Source organism: Lygodium microphyllum, chromosome 13, assembly GCF_053477565.2.
Source record: "Lygodium microphyllum isolate KBCC chromosome 13, Lygodium_microphyllum_v1.1.10, whole genome shotgun sequence".
Classification (NCBI taxonomy): Eukaryota; Viridiplantae; Streptophyta; class Polypodiopsida; order Schizaeales; family Lygodiaceae; genus Lygodium; species Lygodium microphyllum.
The window spans coordinates 129,794,343-129,814,704 of record NC_141147.1 but is presented as its reverse complement, the minus strand read 5'-3'; the positions used below and the strand labels follow the sequence as shown (position 1 = coordinate 129,814,704).

Genomic DNA, 20,362 nt, shown 5'->3' with positions numbered 1-20,362 from the left:
TGGATGGGCGTCAAAGTCTTCATATGCAGTTAAAATACATTTATTGCATGCTTCATTTCTATTTTCATTTTTCCCTTTACATCTGCTGAAATATTGTTCCCCTTGCTGAGCTTTGCCTTGCAGGGAGTACAGAATTTTGGTATTAAGTGATACTGATTGTGAATTATTCTTTCTATAGGATATGGAAGGGAATATCGAGAGAGGCTTAATGGTGCTTGGGGTATAGTGGATGTGGAGGATTGTTGCAGCTGTGCACAATTTCTGGTAAAAGTTGAATTTAAACGAAACCAAAACGTAATGCTCATTCTGGTAGTTCTTTATCCCTTTGCATTGCAGCAAGCTAATTGCAAGGTTACCATAATTTCAAACCGCTGGATGAGTTCCAATAAGGGAAGCATCTTTATCCCAGAATGTCAAGAGGATGGGGACATGATGATTCTCCTGACTCATGCAGCCACATGTGTTTCCCAACTGTGTATTCTTGAATCAAACTGAGACTCTAAATCCTTTCATCGGCTTAAAAATGTCCAGCTTGGCTAGAGGTTTAATTTTCTCTATATTTTGTCTTTGTTCGATATGTGAACTGGTGCATTTTCAAGCTATACATTAGGCTTAGAAGTGGTGAAATGATCTTTAGAGCTCCATGCCATCAGAGACATTAAGGTATTAGTAAAGTGTCAATAGTCTGTATACCTGTGTCATCTGTAAACCTGTGTCACACCTAGAACCACAAAACTAGTCCTCCATTTGTTGGTTGGCAAACCACCAGGTGAAGTATGCAAAATAATTTCACAGTTGTTTCATGCTATGCTCTGGAATAAATATTTCAACACTCTAAACAACCTACATTGGGGAATAAGAATCCCAGTCTACCGAACAGGTACACACATGTTCAAAGAAACGGGGGAAAATATAACAGTCCCCCTCAAAATGAAGAAAATAAATCTGGTGGTCATTTCTATGCTATGGTGTTCAAGGGTAATGCTTTGGTAAAAAATATCTGCTACATCTCCAAGGTAGGCACACACTCCAAATCTTTAGTGTTGCTAGCTTGGTCTGCTCAAATAAATGATAACAAACTCTTATATGCTTGTTCTTTGAATGGAAGAAGCTTTGTAGTGAGAGCACACTTTGTGAGTGTCAGAGTTGGCAATGGTGGGCTGCTCCAGTGCATGCCATCTCCCCTGGAGAAGTTGGCAAAGTATAAAGCTCCAGAGTAACATGGTAGCAGGCCTGGTACTCTGCCTTTGCTCAAGATCCTATGACTATGGCTGCTTTTGGTTGAACCAACAAATGAGTAATGGGCCAAGGGTGAACCAATATCCTGCATGTGATCTCCTGACGTATATGTTGCTGGACCAATCTCACTATGAATGGCCGTATAGAGTAGTGCCACCATCAACTCCAGCCGAATTTGACTCTGGATGGCAGCATTAACCCTGTAAAGTAGTGCCACTGTGGTCATGAATGCCAAGGGATGACGTACCTCTGAGATAGTGAAGCTCTTTCAAACCTGTGTGCCAATTGGTTCATTAATGACAATAAGTGGAAAACTGACTCATGATTCTGAGGAGGAAATGTCTGGCTCATGTGTTGGCTAGGTGAAGAAGGGACCCAACGACAGCTGGTATGAGGAATCATCAATTAGCCCCAAACCATCATCATAATAAGCATGGCGTTTGGATCCATAGGAATAGATATAGGGATGTACTCAATAATGGCATAAGACGAAAGGCTTTCAGGATCCTATGTGATGTCCATGTCAAGTAAGTAATATAGCTGCCCTCATGAATTCATTCTGTCTTTGCAATCTGATTGGCTGAGCATAAATTTTCAAAGGTATTTTGTGGTGGCAAACTTCAGCTCCCCTTTGAACTGTCAAGACCTTGACTTTGGCAAGATTTTAGTGAGTGTTTTTGGCAAGCTCCAACAAGAGATTCAGAAGAGCCAATCTCTCTAGGATTGATGCATCTCATGTGGATGATTTGATTTTCTAATCTAGGAAGCATGATAAGCATCTTGATTGGAGCCACTTCCTCTCAGTAGTTTTACAGTTATTTGAGCCCATGAAAGGGGAAGGAAATATCTCAAATTGGAGTCCCTTTGAAGGCAGCATCTCAATGAGGTTAGAGCATTTTGCAAATGTTGAAGTTCATGCTCAACTTTCTCTAGCAGATCAACTTACAAAGCACCAATATGCAAGCTCGAAGCTGCTTGGATGATGCATGGCAGAGGAGGCCATGGATGACTCTTTGGGTAGAGGAGGATTCAGATATTGCTCATATAAGCTCATGACCATTGAGGACTAGATCATAGTACCAATCCACATGAGAAAAGCAAGTAAGATAGAAAGTCAAGTTCATTTCTTTAAAGATCACAGGTCCTGAGAGTTGAGACAGATGGGAGAGGGTCAAGAAATGATGATGTCTAGAAGGTGCTGTTGTAGGGGAGCCGAGAGTGGTAGTCTCGGATTTTGACATAGACTTCCTCATAGCAAAGTGTGTTTCACAGAGATTTGAGCCTATAGCTTCAGTTTGGAAGCATGTGAAGCGAATGCTATTCAACTAGCACACCAGGAGAGTATGCTTAATTGAACACTTCCCTCATGAGTCCCTGGGAAAAGTGCTTGAGAGAGGATGGCCTTCTCATGGTGGCCTGTGAGACACTTTGCAAAACCATGCAAGGGTTTCTTCAAGCCCTTCAGGAGATCAGCATGCTAGATAGTGTACCAAAAGATTAATGCACTCCATCATGAAGGACACTAAAAATAGATTGGGCATTAAGCTGTCAGTACTGTTGCATTTCTGGGGTCAACTGAAAAAAAAAATCTAGCTGAGCAGAGATGTATGTAACCTTTTTCTAGCACCCAACAGCCCGATATTGATAGGAGTCATAGGAGATACAACATCTTGAGCTCAGTGTTATAGTGTTGCCCCCTTGCCATGAGTAAATCTACAAAAGTGGGATTAAAGGCATTGAACTGCCCGAGTCCTTTAGGATGTTAAGCACACAAACGACACATTGTATCCCTACAAGGAGGCTTTACAAATATCCTGTTGTTTGCAGCAGCCAGAGATTTTCTTGCTTGGCATCAAGATCTTTAAAGCCAATTGGTAGATGTATTGTAGATCATGGGTTCGCTGCTTGCCACCTGAGAGTGGAGATTGGTTGACAAGTTTCAGTGCATATCAAGAAGGAAACTAAGAAAGAAAGGTATATTAACATCTATTAGAGGTTGAATCAGCCTGTGAGACAAATCATAAACAACAATCCATGTTAAGTATCATGATAAACTGACAAGAAAGTTAAATGCATCCTAGTACTCAGTACAAGTATGATGAGTGAAAAGAATTAAATAGAAACTTATAACTTCCATCCAATGGGTATGATGGGACGTAGTATATCAAAACACATCAGGCAAGGGGCAAGGAGGGCTCCCTTATATACTCCACCCTGTGCCATCTCTGTTCCATGGTTCTATGATGTAATGTCAGGATCTGATCAATCTGTTCCTGATAGGGCAATGATGGCCTATATTTACACTCTGGGTCTCTGTACTTTAAGCCATTGTCATGAAGTGGAGGATTTGGAAGGAGAGGGGTATGGTATACCACATGCTGGTGGGCATAAAGAAGCTGGTAATCTGCGATTGAGATCTTTGGATCCTTGTGTAGAAGCCCTGCTTGATGCCTTTGTAGCAGCATAAGGAAGAGGCCAAGGCTTCTTTGGTCAAGGTAGTCTAGCACTCGACCAAGTGGGCCAATTACCTCACCAAACGCAATCATCCTCTGATTCTTACCTCTTCATGACAAAGCATATGTAGCTTGTCTTCCTTGGCAACCCATGCTACTGCACTTGCCCCAATCTTGAGCATGTGTGATGATATCCCAATCTAGCAGCCATCCTCTTAATGTAGGACATGTGCATATCCATGTAACCTGGTTGTCTGATAAGCCCATCATCTGTGATCTAATGAAATAATCTTTATAATGCTGCATCTGGGGGATAGGGGACCAAGCAAGTATATTGAGTATGCATCTGTACCAAAATGCTGTCTCACAACTCTCTCTCTCTCCTCTCGGGAGAATATAAATTATGGGGGGTTCTCATCATACTGGGAGGTGGTAATCTATCTATGTCCAATCGATGCTCTAAAACTAATGGTGTGTAGCAGCATACCATGATGAGTGGTCATGGGTGGCATTACTTTATGACCTCTCTAGAACTGTGTGGTAACCTGTCTGGGCTTATGGACTTGATCTGGCTAATGTAGCTGATGGTTTGGAATAGAGCCTCCACCACCATGGGGGGTGCTCTAAGCTTTGCTTTGATGATCTCACGTGGCACTAAGGGTTTACAATGTATCATCTTGGAGATTGTAAGGATTTGAGGTCTCTCCATTCATCACTAATCATAAGTATAGAGTCTAGGAGCCTATATAGGTGTTCCATACATCACAACGGTGACTAATGTATCAAAAATCCATTCTTTTATGCAGAGTTCCTGAACATGGGCTCAGTAACATTGTTGCTCCACCTATACAAGTGCAGCTTACTCTTGGCTATGTTGTGATGCATGTCTCATGGAAGACCACCTTGTGCTAGTAAAAGTGATGCCCAAGTATATAAGGGAGCTTGTTGCATCTTCTTGGCGCAATGGAAGAAGAGTGTAATAGATCCATAAGTTGTCATAGAAGATGTGTGTTTTTTCTTAAGCTCCAACTATGCCCTCCAACCCCCTTAGGATAATCCTCTCTTGAAGAAGTTAACTCCTTGCTTGTCATTCAGAAACTGTATATGAGGGCTTGTGGACACGTGGAATCATTCCCTGCTCAGCATGCTTTGATAAAAGCAGGGGATTTGTCCTTGCAGCCTAGCTTTGCACATAATTGTTTCTTGTCCTCCTCTAGGGGAATGCCCTCCTTTCCAACAAGCCCTGTGACTCATACATTGAGTTTCTAACCTCACCGTATCTTTTCTTCTGTATTTTGTGGTTGACTAGGTTTAATTCCACTTCTTTCAAGCCTTTGCATTTGATTGTTACCACTCTCCACTCCTGTACCTTTTCTTAAAGTCCCCTTTGATCACCACCTTCCATTTTGTGGCGAGGGCTTGTTTTGTGGTCTCAATTTTTGTCTCCATGTCTCTTTCTTTTTTTCCCAAAGAAAAGAGAAATTCTATTAATAACACCTTGAAGAAAAGTCTCCTTGAGGTAACAACACAAAGTACAAAGAAGGCCCTATAAAGAGCAACTGAATACATCATAAATACAATGGTTGTGAACAATGAATTTGGTGGGCTATAGCGCCAAACCATAGGATAGGCTAGGTGAAAGGTGTAGTCTGGAATGGATATCCTATCCAAATGCTGACTAATTATGAGAAAAGAATGGCTTGTACATCCTCATATCCACATGTTGGGCCTATATCCAAGATACTGCCCCCCCGAGTCCCAACCATAGTCTCACTTGTGCCACAAAAGACCATCTTAAGATCTGGGACAGTCCAATAGACAGTGTCTTTATGTCTCATCTACGTGGTCACGCCATTGGCGCCCCTCCATTCCTGAGCCATGTAGGGATTGCTAAGCTCCTATGAGCTACTAACCATAAGAAGAGAGAAATCTTCCTAGGCCTAAAGCTGTCATCCAACCTCCTCCAAATGTTTGACAAAAGTGATTTGAGATAACCTGTCTATGCCAGTGAGGTTATGCTCTGATTCTGCTCGTGTGAATCTTCCTCCTAACATGGTGATGTAGCTAAAGAAGGCCACATCCCATGAAGAATGGGTTTCTCCAAATTCATTCTCCTGGATCCCACTGTAATCTCTGAAGAGGTCTTCTTTTATAAGCCTAGTGTCTCCATCCATCAATCTCCTCTCACAATGTGCCATTGCTTTGATCCTCTGTCTAGAGTAGTTGTGAATCGTGCCTAATCCATGTCCTTGCTCTGAAGGAAGCTGTCCTCCACCATGAAAGTGAAGACCTTTTCTTTGCTAGTTGCAAGGACCCTAAGAAGAATGTCCCCTCTCGAGAAGAGACGAATCCAATCCAAAGAAGTGGTTGTATTTGTCCTGCACGTCGGAGGGACTCCCTCTGTCACTGTCACTACCATAACTCCAGCACCTGAGACCCTGGAGTCTCTCCTTATGGATCTCCTAAGATAGCTTCTGAAAATCAAACCAGTCTTCTACTGAGAAAGCAACCTGCATGGAGAACCTCCCCAGGAAAGATAAGCCCTCTGTTCAACAGTGTGGACAGACTCTGATCTTAAGTAGTGATTGACAAAAGAAGGGGCCTCTTTTCTTCAATTGTGGTTGACGGTAATTGATAAAGGCAGATGAAACAGATTCCAAGCTCTAAGGATAGCAGCTGCAAATCTGATCTCGAAGCTCCTCCCCAGGTCTCTGGTCATGATGTCCTGAAAAATCCAGTGAATGTCCATGTCTTGTGCTAGTTCTTCTACCAGAGGAATCCACCAGAGGAATCTCTCCTTTCAGCATGTTTTCCTTGAGTGCATTGATTTCTTCTTTGAGTTGTTGTAGTTCAAGGGTGTAGGCTATCTTCTCATCCAATAGGTTCTGGATTTCTTTCTCATGATTGGATTTGAGCTCTCAGATTTGTTTTTGGTTGCTCTTCATGCAGAGAGTCTATTCCTCGTGTTCTCCAATCCATCTTTCATGAATTTCTCCTATTTGGGATTAGGTTCTGTTTCCAAGTACAATGCCAATCCTTCAAGCACAACTTGGAGTTTCCATGGAGTCCCTCTCATATTTGAGATTGTGTCATGGTGGGTGAATTGATTGCCTATCTGCTGAGCAGTTACAAAGAGGGTTTACGGTGAAATGCCTTGGCTGCATTGATATGCAGTTGATAGCTGTGACTCTTGAGCATCAGGAATTAGAACTTTGATTGGAGCTCAGCAAAGAAGGTAGTGTAGTGATGATCACTTCATGCGGGTAGTGTATTCATGAATATAGCATGTAAGAGCTCCTGCCGTCACATGCATTGTTGCCATCGTGCCAGCTCCCCCCTCCTATTGTCCCGCTACCCCCCCACCATCTTCCCTGCCTTCTGCTCCGCCTTCCCCCTAGCGCAACCCCTCCCCCCAGTGCGACCCCCCCCAGCACCGCTTCTGCCTCTGCTCACCCCCACTCCGCCTACTCCGTAGTGCGCCCTACCTCGTGTGCCTCACCCACTCCGCCTCACCCTCGCCGCTTGCTCTCCCTTGCTTGAAACCCCCCCCCCCCCCCCCCCCCCCACTGCTAGCTCCCCCCGTCTAAACCCACCTTCCTCTCGTCTAAGGATTTGACTCCCCGCCCCTCCACCCTAACCTCCCCACCTTCACCGTCTGTCTCTCCGCCTTTTTCCATAATACAGCCCGGCCCTGTCCAACAGGCCTAACACACGCGTCATCCCATTGCGAGCCGGCCTACAGCGGTGTCCAACACCTCCCCCACCGTCTAAAAAGCATTCCCCACCCCCACCCCCTCCTCACCATCGGCCCTCCTGCCCTCCAATTGCTCCCTCCCTCTGCAGCAACATCCCCTTCCCTCCGGCAGCACAGCAACGTAAGTGGTAGGTCCTCAGCAAGGACATGCAATGGAAACCTCTGGTCAGACACCGGTGCATTCCACGAGTGCCCCCCTGTCAAACACCTTGCGCGTTGTCCTCTTTGAGGAGCAGCTCTTAGCCGCACATGCCACAGAGCTGGAGCTTAAAGAAACAACAATCTTTGGTCAAGTAGTAGGATACTCCCCCCAGCTTCAGGATTGGCTTCACTTCACACTGCACATCGGCACAGTGCAGATAGTGGAGTAGTGGAGGTGATTCTAATGGGTCAAGGGATCTTCATGGTACTACTTACCTCAATAAACGCAGCACGGGAGCTACTGGCTAGCTCACCCTATGCCTCCACAAAGGGGGTCATCCTTATGGTTCCTTGGTACAGTGGCTTCACATTGGAGGCGTTCGCGCTCCACAACAATTTCCTTAGACACCCAGTCACCCTACTCTTCCTTGGAATGGTGATAGAGTATCGCCAGCTTGTGGAAGACTTTGGACGGCTCTTCAGTACCGTCCTTTCTGCCTCTTTCATGGGCGCAATGACAGCCACAGGAGTCCCAGAGGTATGGGTGGCAGTGAAAGAGACAAAGAATATACCACTATTTCTAGAGATTGAGGTAGGCGGACATTCCTACAAGCAGCGGGTCATTGTGATTGGGCAGCCATGGCAGTGTCTGGCGTTGCCATGAATTTGGGCACCTGGCAGTAGAGTGCACCACAAACATGATGGTCATCTAGAGGCTATAGCAGGGGCCTTATAGAGGCTGTAGTACAAGGCTACATGAGGAGTTTTATAGGCTTATGATAAAGACATTTGGGCTAGACATTACAAGGCTAAAGAAGTCAGTAAAAATTTCGATCAAGGACCAGTAGGCCCTTGCAGTTTTTAGCATTACTTTTTACGTAGATATTCAATTCATTCTAGGTCTTCTTGTTGGAGTAGTCCAGTTTGCCCTTTTTGACCATGTACTTGCTCTTCACTTTGCTTGCCACTTCAGAGTCTTCATGATTTTTCTGCTTCTTCTTCTTATTCTTTTTCTCTTTGATCTTTTGGTCCTCTTCTTCTAGGTTCTCCTAATCTGCTTCTTCATTGACTTTGTTTGCATATGCATTGGTCTTCATGTCCATGTCCCCCTCAAGCAAAGATATCACCATTTTTGAGATTTGCATGATGATCGAGGCAGCTGGAATGTCTTCAAAATATTTAAATGAAATCATTGATTGCACTTGGATGTAGGTTACTACATTTCTTCCTTTGAGGAATTCATTTTGGTCATTCCCATAACTGAGAATGAGCTTCAAATTTTGAGTTTGCACCGCAGAAGAGTTACACTTTAATGTGTCAATAGACACAAGAAGATTAGTGTTTATCAACACTAAATGAGTATCAAAAAGATACTATCTTGAAGCTTGGTGTTGAAACTGAGTTTGATTTCTTGCTTCCCTTGTTGATTTGAATTGGAAACTAAGTAGATCAGAGTGAATTAGAATTGCAGAGGGTTGGTTGAGCCCAAAAGAGTGAGAAATTGAAGGATTTTATGAGCTTGAGTTCAAAAGCTATGGAGGACTGTTAGGGTTTGAGGTGCAGGCGACTGACTTTTCCGATAATGCAGCAGCTACAGTGGATCATTCCGTCACATATTTGATGGAGATGAAGCTTAGGAGTCTTTCTTCAAATGCCCTATCCCCAGAGGTGCAATCGCAGCGCGCAAACAGAGATCAGGTTGTACGAATTGATACAGACGCAGAATTTCCAGCGAGCTCAAATTCACGCAATGATGGGCTCAATGATGAGTAATGTTGGACTGTGATGTAGCAGGGAGCTTCGCCACGAGTAGAGTAAGATATAGAAGCTCCAAGTGCTGTATGTCCTGTCTGGCTATGGCTGCCAAACAGTGGTTATGGGGTTCAAGTGAGAAATTGGAGTCATACACTCACACTGAGCTAGATGTGAGCTAGATAGAGGTTGAGAGGAATCAAGAGAGGCTGGAGAAGCAATGCCATGCCCGATTGGGCTCTGATACCATGTCGAAATGTGCGGATCTAGAGCATGGCTATGGCGGCTTGTAGGCATAGAGTGAACTCATGATGATAGAAACAAAGACAATGTTTGATACACAAGTGAATTAGGTTCCAAGATGGAAGCTTGGACTCATAAACACAATCTTGTGTATGACTGACAATGACAAGACACTTAACTGAAAGTACAAAGCATCATGACATTGTATTCATTCTACATGAAAAGTGGTAGTCAAGTACAATGCTTTATAGTTGTTGGATGGGTAGCAATCTTCCCTCTCTGTGCATATGGGATTACTGCAGCCTGCATGTCCTAAGCCCAGACCACCTCATACAAAGAGACTACATTAGGTGTGATTGCAAATATCTCAACATAGCCTCCCCTCCTCTCCCCACACAGCCACCAGCTCATCCGTCCATGGCACCTATTACATTTTCTCGAGACAGACGCAGCTACTACCGCAGGAGTTTTTTCATAGTGGGCCATGGTCTTACTTGAGAGTTATGGAGCGCAGAGAATTCGCACTAACCTTGGAGGTGGAAATCTTCGTGGTACGCAAGTCAAGGAGCGGCAAGGTCCATCTACTAGCACCATCGGATGGACCAAACTACGCCTTCTTCCTTCGGATCTCTCACACAGGATACTGGACAACGACTCAAATAGAGGAGGTGAAGAGCAGGTGGCATACCACATCTCCCAGTGGATGGGAGAAGGTGGATTGGCACTTTTCCCCTACAGTGGCCAGGTTGCATGATGGACATTAACTAGTGGGTTGGGGTCGAGGTCCCACATTCTGAGCATTATCTTTCAAGCCCCTCCGTAGTGGAGAGCGCCGATGGATGTGATCGAGTGGCCCCTGGCAAAGGTAGCTCGTTTCTACCAATGTATAGAGTCTCGCCTCTCAGCCTCGTTGATAGATGCCCTGGTGGTACCACCAGGCGCATCCATCACCCCCATGGTTCGTGCCCGAGGGCTACCATGCGGGAATGGAGTTTACCATCCAAGCCAGCAGCAAAGCATATCCACATGCCTCATAGCTCCTCTTCTTCATCAGCAGCTTCCACACTGAACAGATGCTTGTTCGGTCAGTCACAAGTTTCCCTATAAGTTTACATCTTGCATCCTCGAATGTGAATAGCCTCCACTATAGTGGAGCACATGGTTCCAGGAAGTTGATTGTTCACCACGAGCTGCAACCTGCCCTTGCCGGACGGATCGACATCTTACTTCTATAGATGCACAAGCTCACTCCCGCCCAAGCCCAACAGGTAGGGAAGGTTCTCCCAGGCAATTCACGCACTTACTGGAAGCACGGCATTGGTGCCCACGGCAAGAGTGGAGGCGTATGCACCTCTATTGGCCTGAGTCTCACCACGTGTGTACAAGACCACGGGACGATAGTGGCAAGGAGGGTTCTATGGATCAGATTGGATATTGGGGGCTCGTGCCTTGGAGTCCTCAATGTCTATGCCCCTACTGAGGTTAGAGCACACAATAGGTTCTAGGCGGAGATCGTAGCAAGACTCCCAGAGGTGGACTTGTGGATTGTTGGAGAAGACTTCAACAACCTCGAGGTTCTATAGGACCAACAGGGCAAAGGCAGAAACCACCAAGGCATGGCTGGGGAGGAGCAAGAAGCATGGGAGGTCTTTCTACTGGCAGTAGGAGCACGCGATGCTTGGAGAGACCTTGCCTTCCACAGGAGGGAGAGGTCGCTGGACTTCTCTTCGAGATATAGGTGGCTAGGTGGAGTTCTACTGGAGCAGTTGGACAAGTTCTATGTGGGAGAGTGGAGATGCTCTCGTGGAGGCCAAGTAGGATAGTTGGCAGGCACCATGTTGTCCGATCAGTGCCCGATACTCCTGACACTTGATCCCCCAGCATTTGCCCTAGACACACGACATGTCGGATCCCTGACTCGATCTATAGGAGGGAGAAGGTGAAAAGACAGATTGAGCAGATCTAGACCAGGGAGTGGGGCAAGAGGGACCGGCTCACAGAGGAGGTGGCAAAGGTCCTAGCCGAGTCGAGTAGTATCTGCCAAGAGGCAGCCCTACAAGCCAAGCAACAGAGCTAGGAGAAGGAGAAAGCACTTCGGCGGAACTTGCAGCCATGCAGAGATTACTACAGGAGGCACCAGGAGATCCCATCCTCCACGCACAGGAGGTGCGCACGTGACTAGCCATCGCCAATCTAGAGAATAAGCACTCGGAGTTCTCATTCTGCACCTCAACAGCCTTCTAGGCACGGAAGGGGGACACGATGTGCATGGAGTTTTTCTAGGTGCACCATCCCCGCACCTCAGGAGAGCAGATATGCTTCCTTCTGGATTAGTATGGAAGGACTCATTCTATCCCAAACGAGGTGATGGAGATTGCCACCAACTACTACAGACGCCTTTTCCAGCAGGAGATAGCCTCAGCTAGAGAACAGCAATGTAGACAGCAGGTCTGGGATCACATCTCATCCCTCGTCACAGAGGAGATGGGACGCTCCCTCCTAGCCCCCTTCATAGAGAAGGAACTAGAGGAGGCTTTCCATACACAAGTTGGGCAAAAATGCCTGGGAGAGGATGGGCTCTCTAAGGCCTTCTTCACTACCTATTGGGAGGTGGTGAAGGACCCCTTACTGCTGGCCTTCCAAGAGATTTTCACTTCAGGACAGATGCTAGGGAGTCTTTCGGCAAGCCTCATTAGTCTCCTCCCCAAAGGGGGAGACTGGTTGGAGCTATAAGTGGAGACCAATCACCTTATTGTCAGTGGCCTATAAGGCATTGGCAAAGATGATTGGTAGGCGACTCCGCCTTGTGCTTCCAGAAATCATTCATGACACACAAACAGGCTTTGTCCAGGATAGGAGCATCCTAGACAATGTATTCACCTTCTTTGAGGCGACAGAGTGGGCTTAGCACAGTGGATAGGGACTGGCCATACTACTCCTAGACTTCGAGAAAGCCTATGACAGGGTAGAGTGGGACTTCTTAGAGGGCACCATGTTGAGGTTGGGCTTCTCCCAGGCATGGATCCACGGGGTCTCCGCACTTTACAAATTGGCTACCAACAGGGTTCTCATAGGTAATAAGCGAGGGGTAGAGTTTCGGCTGGAGAGATTGGTCCGGTAGGGCTGCCCCTTGGCCGTGCACCTATTCTTACTCTTTGTAGAGGCAATGTCTCACTTCTGCAAGTCACGTGTGAGCGGGTTACACGGCCTCCGACTTCCAGTGAGAGAGGAGATGAAGCTGTTAGACTCAGAGTATACAGATGATATAGCACTCTACATAGAGGACGATGAGTTGACGCTGGAGAGAGTGAGATTGGCTCTTGAGGTGTTCTGTACTGCAACAAGAAGCGAAAATCAACTGGCAAAAGTCAGTTTGATTCCTTACAGACCAGGACTCTAGCACGGAGTGGGGCATCCACTTGGGATTTAGATGAGTGTGGAGAGGACAAACCATATGTTACTTAGGGTTCCAGGTGGGAATAGACATCACTCCCGCCCAGCAGTTTCTTCCAGTCGTGGACTCTATTCGGAGAAAGCTGACCTACTGGAGTACTGCTCGCCTTTCCCTAGCAGGCCGAGCCCTGGTGGTTAACCGGGTTCTCCTAGCGATGGCTTGGTACATCGCCTCATGTTGGTGCTTCTCCTCATCCTACGTAGTTCAGCTTTTCCGCCTAGTGCGGAACTTCCTTTGGCCTGAGTTAGACAGTTCAAGGGATTCTCAAGCCAAGGTGGCATGGGCAACCATCATCCGAAGGGAGGGCTTGGAATCATAGACCCAAAGTATCAGAGTATGGCCCTCTTGGGCAAGTTAGTAATCCGCGGCCTCACACCAGAAGGGCAAACCTGGAAGGTCCTACCGCAGGAGGGTCTCTAGATTGTAGATTGAGGCTTGGCGATGATTGGAGGCCGTCCCTGAGATGGATCGTCACGGCAGCCCAGATCACCCCCCCACAATCCCCCTTCCTATGCAACATGTTTCATGTGGCGGGGCTTCCGTAAGGCCCTAGTTCAAAGCCCCCCAAGCTGCCAGGAGAAGATAGACCGTCAGCCGGTGATCTGGAACCCCCAGGTCAAAGATTGGGATGGGGTACAAATTGATGAGTGTCCCCCACATACAATGGGCTGGTTGGGAGGCCGGCCTGGCTCGTATACCATCAGGACATGGCGGGAGATGTACAGGATGGTGAACAAGGTGCTGCTGCAGTGAGCATCAGGTTGCCAAAGAGGAGTTGAGTTGAGAAGGGAGATAGACACAGCAATACCTCAAGAGTGGCTTGCTCCCCCCCCGATACAAGAGCCGGTAGAGCCAAGGGAGGTATGGGCCGCTAGGTTTTCACCATCAGATATCCCCCTATAGATGGCAGGTAGAGTGGGCAGCGCTCCACATGGGACCTTCTTCACCGTGCAAGAGGGGGGGGCATCTGGCCCCTCACAAAGGGCAGCAGGATGGGGGGATAGTTGTCCTTTCATGGAGGAGGATTTGGGTGGTTGGCCTTCAATGGAAGACATGGCGGCTGGATCCTTATGTCTTCTGGGAGGAGGTCAGGGAGTGACGCCTCTGGATCTGGGAGGACAAGCCACTTGATGAGCTGGAGTGGGATCCAGGAGAGTGGCTATGGCCGGTCACCAAGAAGCCATCGAGGTTCCTAGAGTACACAGTTAGGATTGGCAGACACGTGCTGATGCAAGAGGACATGGATTGGGCATCGTCACGTAGCAGGCACTGGGCGGAGCACAGCATCATGGAGGTTTTGCGACGGACCTTTTGGCGCCGCCTATGGGATAGCTGGAGGCCGAGGAGGGTATTGTATTTCTTATGGCTGGTGGCACATGGAGGCCTGGTGGTGGGAAGTTTGCTAGTCCAGATGCAAGAGGGAGGTTGTAAGCACTGCACACAGTAGCCTCTGGAAACTCCAAAGCACTACCTTTGGTCATCTGAGGCAGCGCAACTCATGTGGAGAGGAGCATGCCGCATCCTCCGCCATATAGCACCCAGCTACCTTTGGTCATCTGAGGTAGCGCAACTCATGTGGAGAGGAGCATGCCGCATCCTCTGCCATATAGCACCCATCCTTGGATGTATTTGATGGGGAGCTTTCTGCTGGCAGGCAGTCAGCCAAGGTCGTCACCTTTTGTATGAGGCCGGGATGCAGGACACAATATTCATTATTGAGGTAGGGTCGTGCGCAGTGGTTGGTTTGGAGGCTCTACCCATCCGCTAGGCATTGGAGCCCACAGCAGACCACTCTGAGGTATGGGAGATCATAGGGAGTCTTACCGGATAGCATATCTGGAAGGTGCGGTGTCAGGAGGCTTTTGGCAGAGAGAGACTTTTAGTACAAGCATAGGCGACCTTAGCAAAGCTCTGGACCTCCATCATCCACCCCCTCCGTGGCCGATGGGACCAGGTGCAGGGTGAGTCTAGAGCTCGTCAAGAGCTCCGTTTTCATTTCATGCACACTTGGAGCGGCCAGGACCTGTTTTTCGTGATGCAGGCAGGCAGCCCCAGACGGTGATACCCCCCCCCCCTCCATGGCTTCTTGCCCCCATCCCCCCTAGACCACCCTGAGAGGCTTGTACATTTGATATATCTGTGACTCTGCATGAGCTCCAGCTAGTCTGTTGAGCATGAGCACTTGTATTCAGGTTTTTCCTAAAGTAATATAATTAGCCACACTTTATTTGCAAAAAAAAATGATGATCACTTCGTGGTACACGTCTCATCGCCACATCTAGCCTTCCTAAGGGGAGAGTTTTTGTAACCTTCTCAGTCTTTTGACTATTGAAGTCCCTAATTTCAGGAAGGAAAACACTTAAAAGTTCGGGAAGCTGAGAGTGGCCAGCCTCCTAGCACTTGCTTCCAATATGGCTGTGCCTGTAACTACAGGGGGAAGTCTAGCTCTTTGGGCCCTTTTAACTGAGAGATAATACTTCTCAGAAATAAAAAAGGCAGAAGATTGAGTTGGTCTCATTACAATAAAAGATTGAGATCGTATGTATCTTCCAAAGTAAATTGGGATTGCCACAGAATGGGCATTTGTTTGTGTTGCTATGCTGATGCTGCTGATTCTTCTGCTGTTTAAGGTCCTGGAACCTGGTGAAGCTTCCGCCAGTAGTGGAACTTTCCAGTAGGCTTTGAAAACAGTGCTTTAACTGACAAAGGTGAGGTTCTTTGACTTGGATTTCAGCAGACATCAATGTCCAAACTGTTCTTCTTCTCTACAATTCCAATTGGGGATGTTAAACGATGATGTTTCATACCTGATTGGAAAATATGTTATGTTCTTCACCTCTTTCAGTTTTGAAACTCAACACTATGATCACATCCATTCTTTAAAACAACAAGGCAATGTTTCTGGATGACCATGTCTGAGAGGCTCTTAGAAATTTGGTTTCACAATCTTCTCATTCATGGGGGCCAATCACTCAACTGGTACAATCAGGCTTGGCAACTTGCATTGGATTTTCGTGTTTGAAAGGATGCTAAGAAATGCACTACCTTTAAGATGTTTCCACTTGAGAGATAGACACTTTATTAAATCTTTCAGCTACCAAAACCGTTACATGCAAATCATCTTGTGTATGTAGCAATGATACTAAGGGTGTGAAGAAAATTGTGTCAAGTTTTACAATTGGCATCCATTTCATTGATGCTGAGTTTTGGGGGGAAAAGGCTGGAAAGGGTAGGATATGGAGGTTTTTCACATATCTAGCAAGTGCGTCTTTGCATAGCACAACCGTATCTTGCATATTTTGTCAGCAACAGATTATATTGAGCATTAATCAAACTCGTTCCTGTGCAGGTGGACTCCGGTAAAGTTGACAAGGATCGCCTGTGCATTGATGGCGGGTCTGCAGGAGGGTATACTACTCTTGCTGCTCTAGTCTTCCAGGATATATTCAAGGCTGGTGCTTCCTTGTATGGGGTAATGTCGACAGCTTCAGTTTTTAAAATGTATGCTGCTTGAGATTGGCACATTCATACAGGCAAGGACATTGTCAACTTGAAAAATACTCAGTGCATCTGCTAATGAAAGTCTAATGTGTCTTTTTTTTTTTGGATGCTTGGTCCCCACATTCCACAGAAAATTCCTGAAGGAATTCCCTTGGGAACCTCTTTGTATAGTTTGCTGCTCAGATAGATTGGGCCAGTCTCTTATAGACTAGATTTTGGACTCTTTTGGATGATTTGGACATCATGAACCATGCTTTCACCTTTCAATCTTTCATCTTTTTCTGTACGATCCAACTGGTGTGTAATGGTTTTACTTTCCTTGAATCTGGAGCGAGGGGGGCCATCTGGGGCTGCCTGCCTGCATCACGAAAAACAGGTCCTGGCTGCCCCAAGTGCGCATGAAATGAAAACAGAGCTCCTGATGAGCTCGAGACTCACCTTGCACCTGGTCCCATCAGCCGCGAAGGGAGTGGATGATGGAGGTATAGAGCTCTACTAAAGTCACCTATACAGAAAGTCTCTTCCCGCCAAAAACCTCGACACCGTGCCTTCCAGATATGCCATCCAGTGAGACTCCCTACGATCTCCCATACCTCAGAGCAGTCTATTGTGGGCTCCAGTACTTGGCGGATGGGTAGAGCCTCCAAGCCAACCACTGCGCACGACCCAACCTCAATAAAGAATATTGTGTCCTACATCCCAGCCTCATACAGAAGGTGACGGCCTTGGCTGACTGCCTGCCAGCAAAAAGCTCCCCATGAGATACATCCAAGGCTGGGTGCTATACGGCGGAGGATGCGGCGTGCTCCTCTCCACACAAGCTGTGCCGCCTCACATGACCAAAGGCACTGCTTTGGAGTTTCTAGAAACTTCTGTGTGCAGCGTTTACACCCTCCATCCTTCTGCATCTGGACTAATCAACTCCTCATCGCCAAGCCTCCATGTGCCACCAGCCATAAGAAATACGATACCCTCCTCGGCCTCCAGTTGTCCCATAGGCAGCGCCAAAAAGTCAGTCAGAAAGCATCCCTGATGTTGTGCTCCGCCCAGTACCTGCTACGCGACGGTGCCCAGTCCATGTCCTCCTGCATCAGTACGTGTCTGCCAATCCTGGCTGTGTACTCTAGGAACCTCGGTGGCTTCTTGGCGACCGCAATGGCCGGCCATAGCCACTCTCCTAGATCCCACTTCAGCTCATCAAGTGGCTTGCCCTCCCAAAAATCCAGAGGTGCCACTCCCGGAGCTCCTCCTAGAAAACATAGGGGTCCAGCCGCCATGTCTTCCCTTGAAGGCCAACCACCCGAATCCTCCTCCACGAAAGGACAGCTATCTCCTCATCCTGCTATCCTCTGTCAAGGGCCAAACACCCCCCCTCCTGCACGGTGAAGAAGGTCCCATGTGGGGCACCACCAACTCTACCTGTCACCTGTAGGGAAATACTTGTTGGTGAAAACTTAGCAGTTCATACCTCCCTGGGCTCTACCGGCTCTTGTATCGGGGGGCCAAGCCACTCCTTAGGTATTCTCCGGCAACCTGATGCCCGCTGCAACACCTCCTCGTCCACCATCCTGTACACCTCCCACCAGGTCTTGATGGTGCGAGCCGGGCCACCTCCCAACCAGCCCACTGTATGTGGGGGCACTCGCCAATTTGTATCCCCTCCTGATCTGTGACTTGGGGGTTCCAAATGATCGGCTGGCGGTCTATCTCCTCTTGGCAGCCTGGGGGCCCTCAGGTGAGGTGGCCTATGTGTGTAGGCCTCCGTGGGGGGTGGGTGTGTAGGCCTGTGGACCTGCCGGGTGGGGTGACACTCGCCCTCTTGCCCCCTGTTGCCATGGCTGTGTCTGAGGGGCTGACTGCAACCCCCCTTGCCATCTCCCTCTCTGTCGTCTCTAGACCCGTGTAAAGCCATCCACATCCACCTATGGGCCTGTCATTATGCAGACTAGTGCATTCTTTAGACCTGTATTGCAGTAAAGCATAGATGTTCACAGCACCCATTATGCAGCTCAGCCACATTAAGCTGTATCTAGACATCAGGATAAACTTCACCAAGATGGACATCGGAATGGCAAGGATTCCATAAAGGGCACCGCATGACACAAAGATGACATTTTACTAGCACTACGTGCTCTTCGATTATCAGAGGAGGACACATGAATGTGCACATCTTGCATGAGATATGCTAGGCAAAAGCAATTGCAGAGGGTGCATTGGCTCCAAGTTGAGACAGAGAGATACTATCGAATGATGGAGTAATACACAATCAAAGATGCCAGATTTTGATAATGACAGTTTCCATCCTTTCCTTTTCTTCCTCAAGTCATTACTGCAATCACTGCATGTTTGTGCAGTTCTTGTGAAATAGTTTTGGTTGAACAGGGAAAATGTCTAGTTGTTAAATTCTGCATTATTGGTTTTATAAATTGTCTCCAGCAGTCTCTTCCCTTATCCCTGGATTTCTAAGTATGCAAATCAGTTTCAGTAGTGTGAAAATCATTGAATCAATATATCTTTGTGGATGCCTGTGGATGAATGATGTGATGTCTTTGCAGCAAGGAAAAGAGGTTTTTATTGTATGCAAGCAGAATTTGAATGTTATTCCTTCAGGTTACATAAACAATTACCATGCACTTTCATGGCAGATTGGTGATTTATTTGTCCTTGTGGGAGATACACACAAGTTTGAAGCTCATTACATAGAATCTTTGATCGGCAAGTATTTTACCATTTCAAAACTTACTTTCAACTCACTGTGAAAGATGATGACATGAGCTTTAACTTTTCCCAATGCTTGCAGGCAATGACCATAAAGTTATCTTCAACCGATCTCCTATCAACTTCCTAGAGAAGCTCTCATGTCCCATCATAATTTTCCAAGGTCTTGAAGATAAGGTAGGCCAGCAGTCAAGATATTGGCTCACACATTTGCTCCTCTTCAGTGTGCTTGACGTGGCAAAGCTTCTTTTCAGATTGTTCCAGCAACACAGGCACAGCTTATCTATGAGGCTGTAAAGAAACAGAATATACCTGTTGCACTTATTGAATATGAAGGAGAGCAGCATGGTTTTCGAAAGGTAACTGATGATTTCATATCTGTACAGTTGAAATCTTGCTATTGTTTGGTATGATAACACCTACCATGTTGTATGACAGGCGGAAAACATTAAGTACACACTTGAACAAGAGATGCTGTTCTTTGCCCGAACAGTTGGAGGCTTCTCTGTTGCTGACCAAATTGTTCCTGTTCATATAGACAACTTTGATAGCTTGAAAACCTACTAAGACTTTATGGCTCATGGCAGTGTCTGAAACTGTATCTGAAGACTTCTGTTTCATAAACTTATGCCCATAAAAGAATAAGGGAATTCTTTGTAAATAAAAGATCTGATTGAATGACATGATCACATCTTGATTCTGCATCTGTTAGCATCATATAAGCCTTTAAAATTTTCAAATAAGATGCTAGCTAAGTTTGAAATGATTGTACCACTAGTATGGTGTGCCTGATCAGTGAAAAAAGGTTGGTTTGAGGTTGTGAATGCTGCTAAACTGATACCAACAGAGAACATTAACCAGCAGATGTGCTGTCATGGGTGACCTCCTCAAAGACCTTGATACCCAGCCACCAAGACCTGACTAGACCCAGGGGCAACACCACCTGCCCATAACAATAAGCCTCTACTGCAGCCCATATGACGAATTTCCAAAGCTGAGTTGAAAAATAAAGATATCTCTAGTACACCAACTGTGCAAAAGCCCAATGCAATGCAATGTTATGATTGTAGCAGTTAGCATGAGGTAAACTTCCTTCAACATGTTCAA

At 46.7% G+C, this 20,362-nt stretch overlaps 1 protein-coding gene across 1 annotated transcript in view; it reads left to right on the top strand.

Annotated features, from left to right (window-relative positions):
- LOC148027204 (alpha/beta-Hydrolases superfamily protein) overlaps positions 1–19,983 on the top strand; it is a 171,701-nt gene extending 151,718 nt beyond the window's left edge. Inside the window, exons 13-18 of the mRNA XM_087691744.1 lie at positions 179–264; positions 16,386–16,508; positions 19,183–19,252; positions 19,338–19,432; positions 19,510–19,614; positions 19,694–19,983. Coding sequence (XP_087547870.1) covers positions 179–264; positions 16,386–16,508; positions 19,183–19,252; positions 19,338–19,432; positions 19,510–19,614; positions 19,694–19,822 — 608 coding nt within the window. The 3' untranslated portion in view covers positions 19,823–19,983. The remainder of the gene's footprint in view (positions 1–178; positions 265–16,385; positions 16,509–19,182; positions 19,253–19,337; positions 19,433–19,509; positions 19,615–19,693) is intronic.
- Positions 19,984–20,362: the final 379 nt, after the last annotated feature.